The 15,060-nt window shown below is 45.1% G+C and overlaps 3 protein-coding genes and 1 long non-coding RNA gene across 4 annotated transcripts; 1 reads left to right on the top strand and 3 right to left on the bottom strand.

The window, feature by feature from the left end:
- The first annotated feature begins 130 nt into the window (after nucleotides 1-130).
- LOC122762306 (serine/threonine-protein kinase MARK1-like) lies at nucleotides 131-4,973 on the top strand. Its single transcript, XM_044017502.1, has 7 exons — nucleotides 131-620; nucleotides 1,124-1,265; nucleotides 1,348-1,481; nucleotides 1,719-1,804; nucleotides 1,977-2,126; nucleotides 2,208-2,465; nucleotides 3,213-4,973. The coding sequence occupies exons 1-7, from the start codon at nucleotides 513-515 to the stop codon at nucleotides 3,553-3,555; spliced, it is 1,221 nt and encodes a 406-aa protein (XP_043873437.1). The 5' UTR covers nucleotides 131-512; the 3' UTR covers nucleotides 3,556-4,973.
- Nucleotides 4,974-5,385: 412 nt separating this feature from the next.
- On the bottom strand, nucleotides 5,386-5,822 carry LOC122762307. The gene is made up of 2 exons (XR_006358694.1): nucleotides 5,737-5,822; nucleotides 5,386-5,523 (listed from the first exon to the last, which is right to left on the bottom strand). It is a non-coding gene; the product is annotated as an uncharacterized LOC122762307 (long non-coding RNA).
- A 1,366-nt stretch (nucleotides 5,823-7,188) lies between these two features.
- Nucleotides 7,189-12,099, bottom strand: zgc:172076. The gene is made up of 9 exons (XM_044017500.1): nucleotides 11,722-12,099; nucleotides 11,494-11,540; nucleotides 10,713-10,911; nucleotides 10,467-10,624; nucleotides 10,250-10,382; nucleotides 9,797-9,953; nucleotides 8,456-8,579; nucleotides 7,553-7,742; nucleotides 7,189-7,479 (listed from the first exon to the last, which is right to left on the bottom strand). Exons 1-9 carry the CDS (start codon nucleotides 11,735-11,737, stop codon nucleotides 7,319-7,321), a joined length of 1,185 nt encoding a protein of 394 aa, XP_043873435.1. The 5' UTR covers nucleotides 11,738-12,099; the 3' UTR covers nucleotides 7,189-7,318.
- A 176-nt stretch (nucleotides 12,100-12,275) lies between these two features.
- On the bottom strand, nucleotides 12,276-15,055 carry traf5 (Tnf receptor-associated factor 5; the record flags this gene model as incomplete). The annotated part of the gene is made up of 7 exons (XM_044017501.1): nucleotides 12,276-12,921; nucleotides 12,991-13,153; nucleotides 13,445-13,585; nucleotides 13,881-13,973; nucleotides 14,045-14,119; nucleotides 14,846-14,923; nucleotides 15,002-15,055. Coding segments are annotated over 7 exons (1,188 nt in total), but the record flags the coding sequence as incomplete, so codon positions are not given.
- Nucleotides 15,056-15,060: the final 5 nt, after the last annotated feature.

The raw sequence follows: 15,060 nt of genomic DNA, 5'->3' as shown, positions 1-15,060 counted from the left end.
ATATATATATATGTATATATGTACATATATATATATATATACATATATATATGTATATATGTATATATATATATATTTATATATATAAAGCTCATCTGTGGCTAATGCTAAGCTAAGCTTAGCTCGTCTCACACGCTCAGAAGTTGGAGCCACTTCCAAGATAAAAAATTTTTATTAATAGTTTTCACAATAAAAGTCTAATTTACTGTTCGTTTAAATGTAACGCACTACTACTTCCTCCCTCAGTTTTGGCCCCGCCCTCTTCTTCTCCTGAAGCTAATTAAGATTAGTGCGGCTATTTGTCATTACCCTAACATGAAAAATCTGTCTCACTAGAAGGAAGTTTCCACAATTAACTTTACCTCCATTAATTGTCAGTTTGTCAGGAACATGTGCACGTTAGCATGTGGCGTTTAGCTCATGTATGACATTAATAATGAGTACACAGCGTCAAACAGCTGCTAGCATAGCTCTAACATGTGATTGTTGTTTTTTGCATCTTTTCAGAGCTAATGGCGACGATGGGTTTCCCGCAGGAGGAAGTGATGAAAGCGCTGGACGGTCCGAAGTACAACGAGCTAACGGCGACGTACCTGCTGCTGGGCAGGAAAACTGCTGAGGTGTGGTTAGCATGGTTAGCCTAGTGTAACACAAAGACTGGAACTGGGGAGGGGGGCTGCTAGCCTAGCAACAGGTGGCACCTACTTGCAACCCAGGTGTGGTTGTAGTTGTCATTGTTTAAGCCGTGAGGTTCAAAGTGTGGGAAAAAAAGTAGCTGCTTATAGTCCAGAAATTACGGTATACATAACTGTGTAGTTTTCAAAATAAAAGCCTCCGTTACTGTTTGTCCACACCTTAAACATAACCCTGCAGTTTTCAAAATAAAAGCACCATTTTCTGTTCATACACATTAAAACACAGCCTCACAGTTTTCAAAATATAAGTCCTTGTGTCAGCTTTAGTCCCTGTGAAGTGTTTCTAAGGCCAAACTGTGCTCACAGCGCCCTCTGCTGGACAACGTCAGACATTCTGATTCTGATTTCAGTCTTGAAAATGCTTTACATTTTTAAACGGTTTAAAGTTCGAGTTTTACCCACAATCCTCTGCTGTGACTCTCCACCAGTTTGAAGGCACTGAGTCTTTGTCCAGCACTAACCTGGTTCAAAGGTCAAGACCCTGTAGCGACTTCAACGGCTCCAGTCAGAGTCCCGCCCACTCTCGCAGTGCAGCAGCCAATCAGAAGCACCGGCGGTTCAGCGATCACGGTGAGTTTACGGAACATCGTACGCGTCGTTCACCCAAAGGTTTGAGTCACTCTGACGATCTTCTCTGTGCTTCGTGTCTCAGTGGCGCCCTCTATCCCCCCGCCTGTCTCCTACACCAAGCGTTGCCACGCCAACAGCGTAGAGAGCGAGAGAAGGGCGGAGCCTGCCTCACCGATGGGAGCTCCAGACCGTAGGAAATCAGCCACCGCCTCAGGGGTGAGAGGTCAAAGATCGCGGTCCTAGCCAGGTTTAAACCAGGGTCAAAGGTCATGTTTGTAGCTATTTTTTAAAGCGTTCGCATGTTTAATGACATCGAGTGTCTAATGTGGATATTGCAACAAAGTTAATTCTCATCCTTGAATGTTAATTTGGTTGCAACATCCCGCTTTGACACTAGAGGTCTCACTGTAAACGTACAAACACGTCCGTGTAACTCTGGTGTTTGTGTCGCAGAGCATCACTCGCAGGAACACGTACGTTTACGAGCGGACGAACACTGAACGCCATTCTGTGGTGATTCCTAACGGGAAAGACAGCAGGTGAGGAATCTCTCGTCGCCATGGTTACTTCATTACTAAACTAAACTTTAGTTTCAAGGTTTCTGGATAATAATATAATATTATAGAGAAAATTATACTCACACACTCACTCGCACACACTCGCACACACACACACACACAGTAACTCAGTAACAGTCTGTTTCTGTTTCAGTCTTCCTGAGGTTCCTGCGGCATCTCCGTCCCCGTCACCCGGGGCGACCGTCTCCTCCTCACGCCCCCGTCACGTGAAGTCCATGTCGGCGTCGGGTCACCCCATGAAGTCCGTGCTGCCTCCCATCGACGACAGCGCCGAGTATCAGAGGTTCTTTTCTCACGATTGTCGGTGTTTCAATGACATTTATGTTTCTACACTGTGCTAACAATGTCTCTTCCCACCACGCAGCTCCGCCCACCAGGCTCCGCCCTCCTCGCCCTCAGCCTTCAGTGTCACCAGCAGCAGCACAACGCCGGACCGGAGTCGTTTCCCCCGCGGCTCCTCCACCCGCTCCACCTTCCACGGCGCTCAGCTGCGAGACCGACGACCCGCCACCTACAACGGCCCGCCGGCCTCGCCCAGCCTGTCACAGCACGCCGCCGCCGCGCCACACCGCGGCACCTCGGCCTCACTCATCGGAAAGATCACTTCCAAATTCGTACGCAGGTCAGTGAAAGTGATGACGAATTGAACACGAAAGATTTTAAAGACAATAAAAATGATCTCAAATGACCAAACTGTTAAAACCTCCAGTGTGATGCTCTACTGCCCCCTGTAGGTTAAAAAAGGTTTACACTAATTCTCCAGCTTTTTTAGGCATTAATGTTCTCTTCTATGCAGATGATACACTTGACAACAGCTCCCATGATGATCCCACGCTGCTTCCTGATGTCATCAAACTAGGTTTTATTTTAGTGTTTTGATTGAGTGACACCTAGTGGTAGAAACGACACAGAATAAAGTGTTTAAATAGCAGCTGGGAGAAGCCGCAGCGAGTGCATATATCTGCGGCCCCGGGAAGTGACGAGGTCTGGGCCCCGAGCCTTTCCAAGCCGACCTAGAGTCAGTCGCGGCGCACCACGAGCGTCGGACCTAAATATGACCTAAATGAATTTGTTAAAAGACTATACTTCTTTCTTTTTTTCTTTTTTTAACTAAAACCGGACTAAAACTATCACATATAGCATTTTAGTCCAAAAGACTAAACCTAGAATGGCTGTTGCATTATATGCTAATAGTTCAGCTCAGGTGTTAGCCAGTCGAATCGTGTTTTGAGTTCTTCATGTAAACGTATCGTATGTCGTGAAATAGCATCTCTTCGTATGAGGACACCTATGGTTGAGTGACATTTCTCAGCTTTCTGATTGGACGCAGAATGAGGACATGTTTTTTTTTTTGCATTATTTCCTGCAGGAGTTTATCGGGTGAATCCAAGGACGAGGGGCGGGACTCCAAGCCTCGGTCGTTGCGGTTCACGTGGAGCATGAAGACCACGTCATCCATGGAGCCGGGCGATATGATGAAGGAGATCCGCAGGGTTCTGGACGCCAACAACTGTGATTATGAGCAGCGCGAGCGCTACCTGCTGTTCTGCGTCCACGGCGACGCGCGGCAGGACAGTCTGGTCCAGTGGGAGATGGAGGTGTGCAAGTTGCCCCGCCTCTCACTCAACGGCGTGCGCTTCAAGAGGATCTCGGGGACGTCCATCGCCTTCAAAAACATCGCCTCGAAAGTAGCCAACGAGCTCAGGCTGTGAACGACGACCAAGGCAGCCATTTTCTGTTTTTAGCACTGTTCCAGATGAATGGTGCGTTCACACCAAAAAGAAAAACGACCGATCATTTGTGTTTACGCGTGAAAACTCACTTATGGCTAATGCTAAGCTAACTGTGTAAGCTAAAGTCCATTCTCCTCGCTAACTTCCTGCCCCGCCCCGACCCTCTCATTCTTTCTGCCCACTCTTACAATCTTACAACACAGGATTTGTGGGCGGAGACGCAAATCCTGCAAAGTCATTGTCTCCTACTAAAGGTCGATTCTTGTCAAATCTGGAGTAGATCGATAGCCTGCGTCTGCTCTCCTGAAGCTAATGCTACGTTGGTGTTTTCAGAAGAATCTCAGTGCAGATTGACTTTTGCGACTGATTGAATTTCACGTCTTGGCTGAATTAGCGTGATGCGTGAAAAGGTTTGTTTTGGGTTCGGTGTGAACGCACCACAGACTCTTCTTATACTCCACACAGTTAATATTTAATGTTAATGTCACTAAATGTTGACGCCAGCGAAACCAAACCCCTCCTGAAGAAGCACGAACTCTTACTCCCCCTGGTGGCTGAAGGGAAAACCTTTGCAATAAAATTTGAGCAGAAATGAAATCGACTTCCTGTTGGTTCAGAAAACCTTGTCCTTGTTCAGACACATCAGAATATTTTATTTTTTATTTTTTTACGAGTTGTTTACGTTGTTTTGTTTATGTTTACTTTTTTTATTCTTTTTTTATTCAGTCAGATCAAAGCTTCATTTTCTGTTGTTGTTTATGCTGAAACCTGATACTAAATCTATTAAATCCTGTTTTCATTCACACCTGGTTAAACTTAAAGGATCACTCTGCTGTCAATCTTCCAGTTTCCTCAGTCAGAACTGGCTCAAACTGGTTTTAGGGCAGGAAGTTTAGACTGTAGCGCCCCGAGGTTGTAATACCTAGTCGACAGCTGCTCTGAACATCAACAGTGTTATTGCACATCACTTCATACACTCAGTACTGCCCCCTGCTGGTGTCAGTGAATGCTGTTTTGTACTCATGTGTTTATCAAATGGACTTGATTAAACCTAGCATTAATGCTAACATTAGCCACTGAATCACTTGACTTCAGATGTCCTGTGGAAACTAAAACAACAAGGTGGACGTCAGCTGATCAGTGAGTGCTTCTCTTGTGTTTTTGTCCTAACATTTCCGTTGGAGCGCCCCCTGTAGTTGTACTTTCAAGTTCTAAACTTCTGAATTAGTTTCCTGAATTCTCAATTATGAAATGGCCGCTGCGAACACTGAAATTGTAGTTTTGATGTGATTTTGTGTGAAATCGCAGCTCTGTCAGCTGATGTCTGTGAACACCACAAGATTAGCATGCTAGTTAGGAGTAGCTGTAATGCTAACATTAAAGTTCTATGGAAATGATATCAACTCGGGTCCGCCTTCACTGCTCGTGTCATTACAAGATTAGCATGCTAGTTAGCAGACCTAGCTATAATGCTAACATTAAACAAATTCTACAGTGAGTTTGAAGGCGTTATTAAAACGTTATCCCGAGTTTAAACCTCTGAGGAAATTGGAACAGAAGATTTATTTGGGTTTTTTCAGGTTTTTTAATTTTTATATTTTTGTTTGCGTTTGAACGGAGGATCCACTCTGCACACTTAAACTTTTCACGTGTTTAACTGTTCATGTATGTTGAACTCATCACATGTTGATCTCTTCATGTATGTTGAACTCTTCACATGTTGATTTCTTCATGTATGTTGAACTCTTCACATGTTGATTTCTTCATGTATGTTGAACTCATCACATGTTGATCTCTTCATGTATGTTGAACTTTTCACATGTTGATTTCTTCATGTATGTTGAACTCTTCAAATGTTGAACTCTTCAAATGTTGAACGCTTCACATGTTGATCTCTTCATGTATGTTGAACTCTTCAAATGTTGATCTCTTCATGTATGTTGAACTCTTCATGTATCTTTTCACATGTTGATCTCTTCATGCATGTTGAACTCTTTCATGTATGTTGAACTCTTCACATGTTGAACTCTTGACATGTTGAACTCTTAACATGTTGAACTCTTCATGTATGTTGATCTCTTCATGTATGAACTCTTCACATGTTGATCTCTTCATGTATGTTGATCTTCTCATGTATGTTGAACTCTTCACATGTTGAACTTTAACATGTTGAACTCTTCATGTATGTTGATCTCTTCATGTATGTTGAACTCTTCACATGTTGATCTTTTCATGTATGTTGATCTCTTCATGTACAGTATGTTGAACTCTTCATGAATGTTGATCTCTTCATGTATGTTGAACTCTTCATGTATGTTGATCTCATCATGTAGAGTATGTTGAACTCTTCATGTTCATGTATGTTGAACTCTTCACATGTTGAACTCTTCATGTATGTTGATCCCTTCACATGTTGAACTCTTCATGTATGTTGAACTCTTCATGTTCATGTATGTTGAACTCTTCATGTATGTAGAACTCTTCATGTTCATGTATGTTGAACTCTTCACATGTTGAACTCTTCATGTATGTTGAAGTACTTAAATCCAGGATGGACAAAGGTCACTGACCTGATGCTGCCTTCACGTCCTGGGAAAAGACGACGTAAATCTGAGCCTCTGACTTGAAACAAACGTTTGCCTCAGCTCACAGGTTCTAAACAGGACCTTGGTAACCTGGCGCCACCAACAGGAAATAGTCGAGTGTAGCAGTGATGATGATGATGATGATAGAGTCATTTTAAATAAAATAAAATAAATAAACACTGAATTTAATGGTTTTTGGCTGTTTGTGGTCTCAGCTGATGATTGGACGATCATCTCACGTTTAACATGAGATACAAACACTGGTGACAACATTTTCTAAAACTGGACTCAAAACTAAAACATTTTCTGTTTTTTGTCTTCAGGACGTCTTCGTTTGCAGACCACGTGGACGAAACCACCGGAGTCAAGAGTTTAAGACAAAGCTGTGAAAGGTACAAATGTAAAGGCTGAAAAAAGTTGTTCAGGTTTTTCCTCACAGGTGTCAGTTCCCACAGAAATAGAAATGCTTCTGAAATTCATAGAAATGTACTTTCAGAAATCCTATAGTTGAAGGCGTAGTGTGATTCATGATCAGCACTAAATGTGCTGTGAGCGCCCCCTGCTGCTGAGAAGAGGGAGGCTACTAAACACCTACGTCAGTATAAATCTACGATATCTACAGCAGAGGATCAGCAGCTCCTGTGTCCCCGCCAGCTAAAATCACTGATTTTCTCTATGGACTTTGGTGTGGGAGAGTGAGTGTTTTACAAGCTTCAGTTTCCTGTTGGACAAGTCTGTCTGACAGTGAGATAAAGACGTGATCCTGTGATGCTGGGTTCCAGCGGCAGGGGGCGCTCAGGATCCTCATCCACTCACATGCTTCAAACTGTGAACCTCGCTCCACTTTCAGATCTACATTCTTTTTCTTTGACTTTAAAGGAGAAACGTTTCCATTCCTTCCAATCAGGAGCCAGAACTCCACATAGGGGCGGTCCTCTCTGCTCATTAGATCACACTACTTGTTGAGGAGGCGGAGCATGCTAACAGACAGGAAGTTAGACAAAAATCAGCAACAAAATAACTCAACTTTACTTTTCATGACATCAGATAAAAATGAAAACATCAAAAAACATGATTTAAAATGATCCACAGGTCTCAGTGTCTGTTGTATGATGATGTCATTAACACGCCCCCCCCTCTCATTGGTCAGTCCAGATCTACTTCTGTGCAGGTACGAGCTCCTCGATGTCTCTGACCTCCTCCAGCCTCTTCTCCATGGCGATGAGAAGTTTGACGCCGTCCACCACCAGCTGCGTCAGCTCCACCTCGCTCGGGCCAAAGGTCGCCGCGTTGCTCAGGACATAAACCTCTGAGGATTCTGGGAGAAAAGACATGTATGTGTGAGTGCGGGCTGGACACGGAGGAGGACGTGTCCGTCCCCATGTCTGTACCTGTTCTGTCCATGTGGAGTCGCAGTCTCTTCAGAACGTCCTGCAGGCGTGTGTGTTGTGGGAGGAGCTTCAGTCTGAGGTGGACGCTGACCCTCAGACCCGTCCCCACGTCGGCTGGTGAGCTAGACACCCATCCAAGCTGCTGCTTCCAGGTGAACGGGTGTTTGAGCTCGCCGTACTTCACCGCCAACTGCAGAGACAGAGGTAATCAGGCCTCTGAAGGTCAAAGGTCGTGATGCCTTCACAGCCTGAAGAGGCTTGAACTGCGTCTGAAGGAACATTAGCTAAAACCCGTAAACAAGGCTATAAAGACAAAGACCTGAACAAGAAAGTCAAACCTGACTGTGCTGTGAGCGCCCCCTTCTGCTGAGAACCTGTTTTTAGCCACTTTAAAAAAGACTTGTGTCGTAAAATCCATGTCAGCGTAAGTCTCTGAACAGGAAACTGACGTTTGTAAACCACTCACTCTCCCACACCAAACCTCATAGAGAAAATGTGTGATTTTAGCTGGTGGGGACACAGGAGCTGTTGGTCTACTGCTGCCTCGTGTGGTCACTTTGTGTCACTGACATAAATCTGAACAAAGAATTTCAAACACAGAATTGACAAAATGAGACATTTGAACACACTCCTGTGTGTGTGATGTTAAAATCACTGGTTTTCTCTATGAGGTTTGGTGTGGGAGAGTGAGTGGTTTACAAACGTCAGTTTCCTGTTGGAAAAAGCCGCAGTACCACAAACAACCACACTGAGTAATCTTTGAGGTCACTCCCTTTCATGTGCTTGACCAATCAGGATCATCTTGAAATGGTGGAGCTAATAGCATGTCCTGCAGCCAGCCACCAGGGGACAGTCATGCTCTGTCATGTCATCACGTAATGCAGTCATTGTGTGGATTGAAACCTTCTGCAGGTTGATGCAGACGCATTTAAAAGCTTCTGCGACGTCAGCGTCGTCACGTGTGGTCACCAGTCTGACGTGGTCGTCCATGTTGAGCCACACCACCAGGCGGCCATCTTTACTCAGCCTGCACAAGAGAGTCATGAGAGGAAATCCAACCAGCAACCTCATGTTTTCAGACAGTTACAGTTACAGTTACAAACAGTTACAGTTACAGACTGTTACAGTTACAGACAGTTACAGTTACAGACAGTTACAGACTGTTGCTGACTGTTACATACAGTTACAGTTACAGACTGTTACAGACAGTTACAGTTACAGACTGTTACAGTTACAGACAGGTACAGACTGTTAGAGACAGTTACAGTTACATACAGTTACAGACAGTTACAGACTGTGCAGTTACGAACAGGTACAGACTGTTGAGAGACAGTTACAGACAGTTACGGGGTACAAGCAGTTACAGTTACACAGACTGTTACAGATTTACAGACAGTTACAGTTACAGACTGTTACAGACGGTTACACAATTGTTGCTGACTGTGTACATACGAGATTACAGTTACAGACTGTTACGAACCGGTTACAGTTACAGACAGGTACAGACTGTTAGGGCAATTTTCTGAACAGTTACAGGCTGTTACAGACGGTTACAGACTGTTAAAGACGGATTACAGTTACAGACTGTTACACGGAGCCAGTTACAGTTACAGACTGTTAAAGGCTGGTATAGACACAGTTTTCAGACTGTTAGAGACAGTTACAGACAGTTACAGTTACAGACTGTTAGAGACAGTTACAGGCTGTTACAGACAGTTACAGTTACAGACTGTTACAGACGGTTACAGTTACAGACACAGACAGTTACAGTTTTTAGACTATTTAAAGGCTATTATAGACAGTTACAGACTGTTAGAGAGACAGTTACAGTTGCAGTTACAGACTGTTAGAGACAGTTACAGGCCACAGACGGATTCACAGTTACAGGCACGGTACGGAGCAGTTACAGTTACAGGCAGGTACAGGCTGTTGAGAGACAGTTACAGACACAGGCTGTTACAGCCAGACGGTTACAGACTGTGCAAGACGAAGTTACAGTTACAGACTGTTTACAGACAGTTACAGACTGTTAAAGACTGTTATGAGTGGTTACAGGCTGTTACAGACGGTACAGTTACAGACTGTTAGAGACAGTTTCAGGCTTATTTACCGGAGCCAGGTTAAGGGGAGTTACAGACTGTTAGAGACAGTTACAGGCTGTTACAGACAGTTACAGTTACAGACTGTTAAAGACAGTTACAGGCTGTTACAGACAGTGACAGTTACAGACAGTTAGAGACTGACCACACAGCTCGAGCATCAGGCCAGTCGCGGGTGACGCCGGTGCGTAGCTGCAGAGACGATGGAGGACTCAGATTCAGTTCTCTCTGCTGATCATTGTTCAGCTCCTCCAATAAGAAGAGTCGACCTGGAAGCACCGCCTCCTCAAACCACTGAAAAACTGAGAAAAAGAACTTTCACAGAGTTCATTTGTGTTACATACAGCCTACAGACAGAAGAGGGAGCTGTTTCTTTCCACCATTTCTGTCATCATCTCAATATCGATTCGCTGTGCGCTAATGTTTTAGCTTGAGTGAATAAAGTCGCAGTTTTCAGTGTTATTCACGTAATCTTATAACTTTGTTTCGTGTTATTTTACAACTGTTGTTTTTACTCATGAGTAACAGAAGAAAACGCAGCCATTTGTGGGATTAACATGAATTTACGTTGAGATAATGAAACACAAACATGCAGTACCTCTCCTGGCCAGGGTGAGGAGCTGTCTGCGCTCCCCTCGGCAGCAGTGCGTCGGAAAGCAGAAGTCGTCCACACCGCGAACGACGCTCACCTCACAGCGCACGGCGTACGATCTGTCCAAATCATCGCCGCCCTGCACACGAATAACCAAACAGGTGACGTCACTTCCTGTCGACGTTTACGATTGATCGTTAACGACTTTTTATCGTTTTTTAACCTTCAGGTTATCATAGTTGAAGTCGCTCTCTGGCGTTGATCTTGTGACCTTGTGTTTGTGATGCGCCTCAATGACGCGGTCGAAGAAATCGCAGAACAGAACATAGGACTGGGCGTCGCCTGCAACACATCCGACTGACACGGGCCCCGCCCACTCACCTTCACACACACACACACGCACACAGAGGTTAGGATTGTCCCTGTGGTCAGGAGTGGAACCACAGTTGTGACATCACAGTGACATTACCTGGTTCCTCCAGGCCGGGGCGGATGATGTCATCGAAGACAACGCCGCTCTGCGTGCAGCGGTAAAACTGTCGACGGTAAAAGTCCAGCGTGAGGATCTGCCCCATCCTGGTGAAGTTCCTGCACAGGTCAGGAAACTCCGCCTCCACAGAACCTCTGTTCAGGTGGAACTGATCCATCGGATCAGGAGGAACCAGACTCTGGACGCACGCAGCTTCAGTTTAGCTTCAGTTTCAGGTTAATTTAAACTTCAGTGTCAGGTTTAGTTTAGCTTCAGTTTCAGGTTCATTTAAGTTTCAGTGTGAGGTTTAGTTTAGCTTCAGTGTCAGGTTTAGTTTAGCTTCAGTTTCAGGTTAATTTAAGCTCCAGTGTCAGAATTAATTTAGCTTTAGTTCAGGTCCATTTAAGCTTCAGTGTCAGGTTTAGTTTAGCTTCAGTTTCAGGTTCATTTAAGCTCCAGTGTCAGAATTAGTTTAGCTTCAGTTTCAGGTTCATTTAAGCTTCAGTGTCAGGTTTAGTTTAGCTTCAGTTTCAGGTTCATTTAAGCTTCAGTATCAGATTTAGTTTAGCTTCAGTTTCAAGTTGATCTTCAATTTCAGGTTTAGTTAATCTTCAGTTTTAAATTCAGTTAATCTTCAGGTTCAGTTAATCTTCAATTTCAGGTTTAGTGAATCTTAAGGTTCAGGTTAATTTTCAATTTCAGATTTAGTTAATCTTCAATTTTAGGTTTAGTTAATCTTCAGTTTCAGGTTAATCTTCAAGTTCAGTTAAGCCTGACTTACCTCTAGAATTGCTCTGTATTTCGTCTCCAGAGGAAAAAAAACAGGAGCTGAAACATCAGATTTTTTTATTCTTCACTGATTTATTTATTTTTTCTTTCCACAGATTTTGTTGAATTAAAAATGTTCAGATTAAAATGGATTCATGAATGAATCTAAATTACAGTGAAAGATTACAGATTAAAACATTAAAACGACGCAGATTTGAAATCACAAAACCCTGACACTCACGTTTGACCTTCCACATATCCACCGCGTCCGTCAGCACAAACAAAAGAGCTCAGAATAGACGGCGCGAGGCTTCTTCAGCAGGAGTCACGTTACAGTGCAACTGCTGCAGTGACACAGTGACAGAGTGACACAGTGATTCATGGTGTCATCCGTCGGCAGAGACGATGACATCACCGTGGAATCAATGATTTTTCAGTAGAAAGAAAAAGTTCTGATGCTGAGAATATGTCGTCATACATGAGATAAAAAGACGCGGACAATGACGTGTGATTTATTGTGCTGTGAGCGCCCCCTGCTGCTGAGTCACCAGACACACAGAGGCTCAAAAATATGGACAAACCACTCACTCTCCCACACCAAAGCCCATGGAGAAAATCAGTGATTTTAACATCACAGCACACAGGAGCTGTTGATCCACTGCTGCCTCCATCGCTAAGTTCAAATGTCTGATTTTGTCACTTCAGTGTTTGAAATCCTTTGTTCAGAATGACCTCAATGACGCAAAGTGACCACACGAGGCAGCAGAGCACCAGCAGCTCCTGTGTCCACACCAGCTAAAATCACTGATTTTCTCTTTGGACTTTGGTGTGGGAGAGTGAGTGTACACGCTCACTGATCACAAGTCTAAACCCGACATGTCCACCTTCACTCTGACGAACAGCGTGTCGTCTCGGACGTATGCCGCATCCCTGGTGTCTTGGAGCTCATCGAGGGGACAGAAGCAGGAGAATCCCACGGCCAGGTTACTCGCAGCCCTGGTATCAGGCTGCTGGAAGCTCTTAGACGCCGGGTCGGGTCTGAAGCTGAGGCTGCGGTGGTCGGCGGCGCCTCTCTGGTCCAGGAGCGACAGAGACACGGTTTGTCTGAACGGCCACGGCAGCAGCGCGTCGAAGTCCCCGGGCATCAGGACCACGTACAGAGACAGGTGAGTCCCGCGGCCTTCGCCATCACCGTTCAGGTAAGCTTTGACGGCCATTTTGTAGCCGCAGCGTCCGGCGTGGAACGACACGCTGCTCAGGCACGGCGTTTGACCTCTGACCTCTGCATCTCTCTTCCTCCTGAAGTCCTGGATCTTCCAGATGAGTTTGCCGTCGTACGACGTGGCCTCGAGCTCCTGAAGACGCTGCTTATTACAGCTGAGCTGAGCTTCATGGAGATCCAGGAGACACGAGTGGTCCTTCACGTTGTCCTCCACACGTCCTGAGGACAAGCGCAGGTCAGCTGCGGCTCATTAAAGGCACAGTTCAGGCATTTCTCAGCTTCTCTTACCCAGATGTTCTTTCAGCGCCTCGGCCGTCGACACTTCCTGTGTCACGGTGTCCAGAGACCGTCTGAGCTGCTCCAGCTCCTCCAGACCAGGAAGTCCCCGAGACACCTGCTGGACGTCCAAGAGGACGGTGGACAGGACGTCGTCCTGCCTGCGCTGCGTCCTCTGCTCACACACACACACAGAGGTAAACAGGACGTCTCAAAATGGTGGTCAATTAAGAAAAGAGACGTGGAGGACAAGGATGATACAAGCACCCCCTACTGGTGAGGAGCTGAACTGATGGACTGAATGATTGTGAGGTATGTTTAAGGTGGACTGAGGTATTGTTATGTGTATTTAAGGTGGACTGAGTGATTGTGAAGTGTTTCTGTTTAAGGTAGACTTGGGTATTGTTATGTGTGTTTAAGGTGGACTGAGACTGCTGTGGTTAGCGGCAGAGAACTGTGTGTGAACCTGAGATGCAGAGACGTCGCATTCTTGAATGTCAGTCTGCTGCAGCAGCGGTCGAATCTTTTTCTGCAGACCAGCGAGCAGCAAATTGTCCGCCTGAACCTCCTGCTGCCTCAACAGCACCTCCTGCTGGAGAACTTCCACCTGAGCCGGGACACAACATTCAGGGAAAAACCTTTTTACATAGAAATGCAGAATTACATCTTGGAATCCCATGTTGGGAATTTGGTTCCTTCCAAGTACAAATGGAATGCACCGTCACTGTCTCTGTGAGGACAAAAAAAATCTCTTCATTGTTTCAGTAAAATTCACAACAAAAACATTTTGAGGTGACCTAAAATCATCTAAAAAACGAGCTACAGAGAATAATTCAGACTTAATTCATGAACATGTTTGTTTAAATTCTGCAATGTTGAACTTTCGGACCGGTTGTTTGCACCTGTTGTTCCAGGTGGTCGTTGCTCCTCAGCACCAGCAGCATGTGATGATTGACAGCAGCGTCTTCATGAATGTCCACTGTCCCTCTTTTACCCTGCAGGACAAGAGGCGTCATGACAACCAACAAAAACAAACAGAAATCAGCTGATCGGACATCAAACTCACCTGAACAGAGCACCCGAACCTGCTGTATGAACAGCTGACGTGAACTTCGGGACATGACTCTTGATGCTCCACGAGCTGAAAGAGAGAGTGTGAGTTTCCTCGGTCAGAGGCCTGTTTAAGGTGGACTGAACGATTATAAAGTGTGTTTAAGGTGGACTGAGTGATTGTAAAGCGTGTTTAAGGTGGACTAAATGATTGTGAGGCCTGTTTAAGGTGGGCTGGATGATTGTGAGGCCTGTTTAAGTTGGGCTGAATGATTGTGAGGCCTGTTTAAGTGGGCTGAATGATTGTGGGGTGGGCTGAGTGATTGTGAAGCCTGTTTAAGGTGGGCTGAGTGATTGTGAGGCCTGTTTAAGGTGGACTGAGTGATTGGGAGGCGTGTTTAAGGTGGGCTGAGTGATTGGGAGGCGTGTTTAAGGTGGACTGAGTGATTGTTAGGCGCGTTTAAGGTGGACTGAATGATTGTAAGGCGTGTTTACGGTGGACTGTTTTATTGAGGGTCAACTCAGCGTTGCGTGTGAGCTCACCATCACAATAATTTTCGAAGGTAATGAATGAATGCACACAGTTTGTTTGAAGTTGCACCCCATGTTGTCAAAGGGCTCCAACAACCTGAACCATGTTTTGAATAAGTGAAAGACACAAACTGAATGTGAAATCAGACCAGCAGGGGGCGCTGATCATCATTTCCTAAGATGCTTTTGAGGACATTTAGTATACACAGTGTGTATCCCCAGAACTTCAGCCCGTGTAGAAGTTCACAGTGTTCCTGTAAAAGTGTGAATGTGAGGATGAGCTCACCTTGTGTCTGAGAACCTTCTGGAAGCAGGTGTTGGGACAGTCCACCTCCACATCTGGACACAAGCTCTGAACGTGTTCCTTCACAAACACAAACACATCCCATAATGCTCCTGCTCCTGTTCACATGTTCTCTGACGTGTTTGGATAGATATGTACCTGCAGGAGGTGGAGTTGCTGAGGTTGTCCACAGTGAGGACAGGGCTCCGTGCGCTGAG

The sequence above is a fragment of the Solea senegalensis genome, unplaced genomic scaffold, assembly GCF_019176455.1.
Source record: "Solea senegalensis isolate Sse05_10M unplaced genomic scaffold, IFAPA_SoseM_1 scf7180000015508, whole genome shotgun sequence".
Classification (NCBI taxonomy): Eukaryota; Metazoa; Chordata; class Actinopteri; order Pleuronectiformes; family Soleidae; genus Solea; species Solea senegalensis.
The sequence above is the reverse complement of the archived record's forward strand: the minus strand, read 5'-3'. Positions and strand labels throughout refer to the sequence as shown.